At 40.5% G+C, this 8,609-nt stretch overlaps 1 protein-coding gene across 1 annotated transcript; it reads right to left on the reverse strand.

The window, feature by feature from the left end:
* Positions 1–1,812: 1,812 nt before the first annotated feature.
* LOC141602225 (uncharacterized) lies at positions 1,813–8,276 on the reverse strand. The gene is made up of 3 exons (XM_074422528.1): positions 8,200–8,276; positions 2,452–3,273; positions 1,813–1,816 (listed from the first exon to the last, which is right to left on the reverse strand). Exons 1-3 carry the CDS (start codon positions 8,274–8,276, stop codon positions 1,813–1,815), a joined length of 903 nt encoding a protein of 300 aa, XP_074278629.1.
* Between the last annotated feature and the right edge of the window lie 333 nt (positions 8,277–8,609).

Genomic DNA, 8,609 nt, shown 5'->3' on the forward strand with positions numbered 1-8,609 from the left:
TAGTGCTAGAACAACTCCATTACTTAGTGTTTGGGGTCGTGTATCTTGGTTTGCTTTGTGATCTGACCAAGTGCATAAGGGGATTAGTTCTTGCTTTGTGATCTTGAACAACATCCCGAGTCTTGAGATTGCTTTGTGATCTTCTCAAGTCATATCCCGAGTCTTGTTATTGTTTTGTGTCAAAACAGTCCCAAAGTTTCTGTTTTGTTGCCTTAAGTTATTGTGGGAATTGTTATTTGAATGTTTAGTTCATAAGCATTTAAGTTACAATCTTATTTCCATTGCTTTCTTTCAAAGTTATCAAGCTATTTAGGATCTTATATTCGTCCAAAACAGGCTGTTTCGTGCCTTGCTTTGGTTGAATCGTTTATTAGCTTCTAAATGTGTCCTTATATAGCTTGTTGGTCCTTAAAACAATCAATCTAAGTGTCCAAATCGAGTCCTTTGTTGAGTCTAATTCTGTCCAAGTTAGTTCTTGTTTTCGAGTCTTGTATGTCCAAAAATCAAGTCCTTAGAGTTTTACTCCACATTTGCTCAACTCTTTTCTTAGCATCGAAATCAAACTTTTTCCTTTGGATGGGTGCCAAATCAGTGGGCATGAGGGGGTTGGCGCCATAAACAACTTCAAATGGAGACTTGCCCGTGCTTGTAGAAGGAGCCCTATTGAAGGCAAACTCGGCTTGAGCTAGTTTGAGATCCCAATCCTTCAATGACTTAGAAACCGTGCACCTTAGGATTCTCCCTAGAGTCTTGTTAGTCACCTCCGTTTGTCCATCAGTTTGGGGGTGATGGGAGGTGCTAAATAAGAGCCTAGTCTTGAGTAGCTTCCACAAGGACCTCCAAAAATGGCTCATGAACTTTGAATCCCTATCCGAGACAATAGACTTGGGAACTCCATGGAGCTTAACCACCTCTTTGAAGTATAAATCAGCCACACTAGATGCATCCTCCGTTTTCTTACAAGCAATGAAGTGAGCCATCTTGCTAAACCTATCCACAACAACCATGATGGAGTCCTTGCCTCTTTGAGTTCTTGGCAAAGCAACTATGAAATCCATGCTAATGTCCTCCCATGGCTGGTTTGGGACGGGTAAAGGGGTATAGGGGCCTGTTTTGAAGTAGGACTTGGATTGTTGACATGGAGCACACCTCTTGATAACATCTTGGACATCCCCAAGCATCTTAGGCCAATAGAAATGCTCTTGGAGTATGTCATAGGTCTTTTGAATGCCAAAGTGCCCGGCAAGACCATTGGAGTGTGCCTCTCGTACCAACAAGCTTCTATAGGGACTCCTTGGCACACACAAACGGTTTCCACGAAACAAGAACCCCTCTTGGACCAAGTAATGACCCCCCTTAGCTTGTCCATTTTGCAATGACCCCCACTCCTCCTTGAAATCTGGATCCTCTTGGTAAAACTCTTTCATGTGCTCAAACCCAAGCACTCTTTGTTCCATGTAACTCAACATAATGAACCTCCTTGATAGAGCATCCGCAACCACGTTATCCTTCCCTTCTATGTACTTGCTTGCAAAGTTGAATGATTGTAAGAACTCAACCCATTTGGCATGTCTATGATTGAGCTTATGCTGTCCATTGATGTACTTAAGAGCCTCATGATCCGAATGAAGAACAAAGGGCCTTGGCTTGAGGTAATGGCTCCAATGAGTTAAGGCTCTTACAATGGCATAGAACTCTTTGTCATAAGTTGAGTAATTTAGCTTGGCACCACTCAATTTCTCACTAAAGTAAGCAATTGGCTTGTGCTCTTGAACAAGGACAGCCCCAATGCCAATACCACTGGCATCACACTCAACTTCAAATAACTTATCAAAATTTGGCAAAGCAAGAATAGGAGACTCACATAGCTTTTCCTTGATGGTGTTGAAGGAAGTTTCAGCCTTATCTCCCCATTTGAACTCCCCCTTCTTCATACATTCAGTTATAGGAGCCATGAGAGTGCTAAAATCCTTGATAAACCTCCTATAGAATGATGCTAACCCATGAAAGCTCCTCACATCCGTGATATTCCTAGGAATAGGCCATGACTTGATTGCTTTAACCTTCTCTTGATCAACTAATATGCCACGGTCAGAAATGATGAAACCCAAGAATTGGACTTCACTTTGCATAAAAGAACACTTCTCAAGCTTCCCATACAACTTGTGTTCCCTAAGAGTGTCAAACAATATTTGCAAATGATTGAGGTGCTCTTCTTTGTTAGGACTATACACCAAGATGTCATCAAAGTATACAACAACAAAGCTGCCCAAGTGAGGCCTAAGCACTTCATTCATAAGCCTCATGAAAGTGCTTGGTGCATTAGAAAGACCAAATGGCATGACAAGCCATTCATACAACCCATGCTTTGTTTTGAATGCGGTTTTCCACTCATCTCCTTCTTTGATTCTTACTTGATGATAACCTTGCCTTAAATCAATCTTTGAAAACAGTTTGGCTCCACTAAGCTCATCTAGGATGTCATCAAGCCTCGGTATAGGAAACCTATATTTGATGGTTATGTTGTTGACGGCTTTACTATCGGTGCACATCCTCCATGACCCATCTTTCTTGGGCACAAGCAAGGCTGGAACGGCACAAGGGCTAAGGCTCTTCCTCACAAAACCCTTGCTCATGAGCTCTCCAATTTGTTGTTGCAATTCTTGGCTAGCTTTAGGATCACTTCTATAGGCTGCCTTGTTGGGTAGAGTAGCTCCCGGAATGAAATCAATTTGATGTTCAATTCCTCTAAGAGGAGGCAAACCACTAGGAAGCTCATTTGGAAACACATCACCATAGGTTTTGAGTAGGCGTTGGACCTCACTAGGCAGCCCCTTCTCTTGCTCTCCCACCACTTCCTTGGCTATAAGCACATACACGTCCCTATCCTCCTTTAACTCTTGCAACATTTCTGCCCCATTGATTAGCAACACTTCCTTAGATGGTTCAAGCATGGAGGGTGTTGGAATATGCTTGAGAACAGGTGGTAAAGGTGCTAGGATGACCTTTCTTGAGCCAAATTTGAAGGTGTAGGTGTTGTCTTTACCATGATGAACCGAGTCCCTATCAAACTCCCACGGTCTCCCAAGTAGCAAGTGACAAGCATCCATTGGAAGAACATCACAAAGAGCTTCATCTACATAGTTTTTGCCAATGGAAAAAGGAACCAAGCATTGCTTATCAACCCTCACTTCAGCCCCTTTGTTGAGCCACCTTAGCTTATAAGGACTAGGATGGTCTTGTGTAGGTAATGATAGTTTGTCAATGAGAGTACTAGAGGCAACATTGGTACAACTCCCTCCATCAATGATAAGATTACAAACCCTTCCTTTAATGGTGCACCTAGACCTGAAAATTTGTTGTCTTTGGTCCATTTCCAAGGGTTGGGGTTGGGTATGCATCACTCTCCAAGTAACCAAGCTAAGACCCGCATCCGGCATAACCACATCATCCTCTTCATGGTCCGTTCCCTCCCTTTCCTCATCACACACAAGGATCTCATCATTACCCCAATGAACCACTTCAAAGCTACTAAGGGCTCTCTTGGTTGGGCATTCTTTGGCAAAGTGACCATAACCTTGGGATTGGTAACATTTTTTGAGAGGCATGGTCTTTTTTTGTGAGGTCTCGGCTGTTTTCCCCTTGTCAAGCATGGAGGTTTTGTTTTGAAAGGGTGGTTCATTAATTTTGAAACTGGTTGGGGGTTTAAAGGTGGCTGTTTTGGTGGTTGGTTTGGTGGTTGTAACCTTCCCTTTACCCATTTTCTCAACCCTTAAAGCCAAATTAACGGCCTCATCAAAGGACCATACTTGTTGCATTCTAACCCTATGAGCAATCTTGGTATCTAAACCTTCAACAAATCTAGCAATTTTCTGTTCGGGCTTCTCATTAAGTTCACATTGCAAAGTAAGTTGTTCAAAGTCCCTAAGATATGACTCAAGTGGTTGTTGGTCTTGTTTAAGTTGTGTGAGCTTAATGAAAATGTCTTGAGTGTACTCTTTAGGTATAAACTTCTCATTAAGCTTCTTTTTCAGTTTTAACCAAGACTTAATAGGTTCCTTACCATCCCTTCTTCTCTGATTTTTTAAGTTCTCATACCAAAGGGAAGCATAGCCTTTGAGTTTCAAGATTGCAACTTTAAAAGCTTTGCTATCAGAATAACCTTTAAACTCAAAGACTCTTTCAATGGTCCTAAACCAATCTAACAAATCCTCGGGGTTTAAACTACCATGAAAATCAGGAATCTCTACCTTTAAGTCTTTGTTGGGCTCTCCATGAAAGGCCTCGGTCATGGACTCCTCCGAATCAGAAAGCTCCACTTCCTCACGGCCACCATGAGCTCGTCCTCTCCCCATGAAGCCACGGCCTCTACCCCTGCCTCTAGGTGGTTGTCCTCCTCTTGGTGGTGGTGTTGGAATATTAGCCATGATAACATTGAGAGATTCTAGCAACAAATCACATTTTTCAGAAAGTTGAGTAACTTGTGTTTCAATTCCAGCAATCCTTTCTTCACTCATGGTTGTTTTTTGTGTTTTTAATGTGGTTAGGGTATAATGAACTCACAAAGAAAGGATTTTTGTTGTTAACCAAAGCTCTGATAACCAATTTGGACTAAAACTATCAGATTTGGAATGATATTAGACACGAATTTCCCAAATGACAAACAAAGAAAACTCAGCTTGTTTAGGACTCAAGGTATGACTTAATTCGAACACAAAGCAATGAATTAAGCCTAGGACTCGTCCAAGCACTTAGCAAAGGACTTATCCAACCTCGTAGCACTAAGCAAGGGAGTTTTATCAAGCACAAAGCAAAGATAAAGAAGAAAGAAAGCAGGTTGCTTCTTAGGGTTTTTTCATTCAAAATAATCTGATTTTGTCTAAGGGTTGTGCTTGCTTTTATAGGACAAGCAAGACAATCTCCTCCCTTCATCTAAGATAGCATCCTATGGCCACAAAAAGAGCTGCTAATACCACAAAACACGGCAGCCAAGGACCTTACAAGAAATCAGAAAAGAAAAGGACATAAAGCATAAAAGATAGAAAGTAAACTAATAGTACAACAATCCCTTGTTTACTAGCTCAAGTCTTGTTTATGCACACTTGGACTCACTTGGAAGACTTTGGCAATGCTGCAAATACTCTCCTAAGGGCCCTTGAGCTATGTTTGATCAAAAGAGGAATGTTGATAGCGACATAATGCACAGAAAACTAAGCATGCTCCAGCCATGGTCCTGATTGCGCACGGTTTTTAAAGCTCGGCAAACTCCTTGATAGGAAAAGCTTTGGGATACAAGTTCCTACACAAAAACGTCCTAAACTCACCAAGGAATAGTCCCATGCTGGAAAAAGGCACGACTTCTTAGACGGAATTCATGTTAGACCTCAATCTTGTGCAAGGTCCAAAACCGGGTTCAAAAGAGGAATGCTCGGCTGAATTCTCTTCAGACTCACAAGAACTAATGAACAAGGATAAATGGTTTACACAACGAGTCACATGGACTAATGAACAAGGACAAATGGTTCACACAACGAGTTACAAAGGCTAATGAACAAGGACAAATGGTTCACACAACGAGTCACATGGACTAATTAACAAATACAATTGTTTTAACACAAGGATTAATGAACAAGGACAAATGGTTTACACAACGAGTGACAAGGACTAACGAACAAGGACAATTGGTTCACACAACGAGTCACATGGACTAATTAACAAGTACAATTGTTTTAACACAAGGATTAATGAACGACGACAAATGGTTTACACAACGAGTCACAAGGACTAACGAACAAGGACAAATGGTTCACACAACGAGTCACATGGACTAATGAACAAGTACAATTGTTTAACACAATGGCTCATAGATTAATGAACAAGGACAAATGATTTAAACAACGAGCCACAAGGACAAATGAACAAAGACAAATGGTTCACACAACGAGTCACATGGACTAATGAACAAGTACAATTGTTTAACACAACGAGTCACAAGTGATAATGAACAAGGACAAATGGTTCACACAACGAGTCACATGGACAAATGAACAAGTACAATTGTTTTAACATAACGAGACAAAAGGATTAATGAATAAGGACAAATGGTTTAAACAACGAGTCACAAGGACTAATGAACAAGGAGAAATGGTTCACACAACGAGTCAGATGGACTAATGAACAAGTACAATTGTTTAACACAACGACTCACAAGGACTAATGAACAAGGATAAATGGTTTACACAACGAGTCACATGGACTAATGAACAAGGACAAGTGGTTCACACAACGATTCACGGGGACTAATGATTACGTACAACTGTTTAACACAACGAGTCACAAGGACTAATGAACAAGGACAAATGGTTCACACAACGAGTAACATTTATTAATAAACAAGGACAAATGGTTCACACAACGAGTCACAAGGGCTAATGAAAAAGGACAAATGGTTCACACAACGAGTCACATGGATTAATTAACAAGTACAATTGATTTGACACAAGGATTAATGAACAAGGACAAATGGGTTACACAACGAGTGACAAGGACTAACGAACAAGGACAAATGGTTCACACAACGAGTCACATGTACTAATGAACAAGTACAATAGTTTAACACAACAAGACACAAGGACTAATGAACAAGGACAAATGGTTCAGACAACGAGTCACATGGACTAATTAACAAGTACAATTGTTTTAACACAACGAGTCACAAGGACTAATGAACAAGGATAAATGGTTTACACAACGAGTCACAAGGACTAATGAACAAGGTCAAATGATTCACACAAAGAGTCACATAGACTATTGAACAAGTACAATTGTTTTAACACAACGAGTCACAAGGATTAATGAACAAGGACAAATGGTCTAAACAACGAGTCAGAAGGACAAATGAACAAGGATAAATGGTTCACACAAAGAGTCACATGGACTAGTGAACAAGTACAATTGTTTTATCATAACGAGTCAAAAGGATTAATGAATAAGGACAAATGGTTTAAACAACGAGTCACAAGGACTAATGAACAAGGAGAAATGGTTCACACAACGAGTCAGATGGACTAATGACGCGGATATGGACCCAATAGAAGAAGTTGTGATCGACTTAGAACACCAAGCAAAGCCAAGCCCAAGTAATACATTTTTTATGCACGAAGATTGGATGGGCTCGCGTAAAAGAAAGGAAATATGTGCGATCAAAGCTCAAGACCCGCAAAAATCTTAAAGCCGTGTGGGAACAAAGGGAATACCGAATGGGAACAAGGGAGAAGGCCGAAATGTGGCGGCACCAAGGGGGAAGAATTCCATTTCATGTTTTTTGCATTTCCTACCTAGTTTGAATAAAAGTTGACAAAAGGGTCTAGGTTGTAAGTTTTATGTGTTCATTCATCCTAAAACTTACAAACTAGCATTAAATTCTTGCTTGGGGGCCAAGGTTTTTTATCCTATATAAAGACCTAGCCTCCTCATTTGTAATGCATCAAAGAATTAAGAAAAACATTTTAGAGAGAGAAACCTGAGTTTCAATCTTTTCCAAAGAGTCGATGCTTTCGAATCTTGCCTTGAACTAAGGACGTGCTCCGCAGTTTAAGTTGAATTGCTTGACGCGTTTCGAGTAATTCGCCATTGTTATCACTATAGGTCTAGTGATACCAAATATCCCATTGTTTTCGATCTCTTCACAAGAAATCGAAACAAATATCCTTTATCTTTTGCACAACATAAACTCAAAAACAAAACAATTAAGTCTTCCGCTTCGTATACGCATCAAATAGTATCAGAGCTTCGGCTCTTGATCACCCCAAAAAAATCAAGACGGTCCTAAGGAGGTCCCAATCAATTGGTAGTTGAATATCCAACGTGCTTGGTATTCAAAGATTAAACTCGGCGAGGTAGTTGAGGTTTAATCGATTGGATCTTGAAGGCACGATTTGAACAAAAAAAAAAAGAAAAAAAACTGTTCACGGTACTGTTCACCGGCAAAAAAAAAAAAAAAACACATAATCTTTCTTTTTTTCGGAACTTCAAAACCCAATCACCAAACATGAACTTCGACGATCCCAACTTTCTCAAGGATCTTCAAAAGGCCTTAAGAATTTACAAGAACATGATCCCAAATGACAGCCTAGACGTGAACGAGTCAAAGTAAGTGAACTACCCGAGTTCACAGGAGGCACGGATCCCGAGGCTTACCTTGAATGGGAAAGAAAAATAGATCGGATGTTTGAATTTAAGGATCTCGATGATGAATAGGGCTGCAAGTACGCCATTTTGAAATTAAGAAATGGGGCTTCGTTATGGTATGAAAGCTTTAAGACCAGAAGAGTTCGAGCCGGAAAAGCAAAGATAACATCATGGCACGTGCTTAAACTCAAATTACGGAAAAGATATGTCCCCGCCACACATAGGCTCACAACCTATCGTAAGATCACCGATCTTACCCAAGGAAGGCTAAGTGTCCTGGAATACATTAACGAATTTACAAATCTAGCATTGATGGGAGACTTGGTGGAAGATGAGGACATAAGAATGGCGCGATTCCTACGCGGTCTAAACCGCAACCTCGCCCACATTGTGGAATTACAGAATTACTCAGATTCGAC

The sequence above is a fragment of the Silene latifolia genome, chromosome 9, assembly GCF_048544455.1.
Source record: "Silene latifolia isolate original U9 population chromosome 9, ASM4854445v1, whole genome shotgun sequence".
Taxonomy (NCBI): domain Eukaryota; kingdom Viridiplantae; phylum Streptophyta; class Magnoliopsida; order Caryophyllales; family Caryophyllaceae; genus Silene; species Silene latifolia.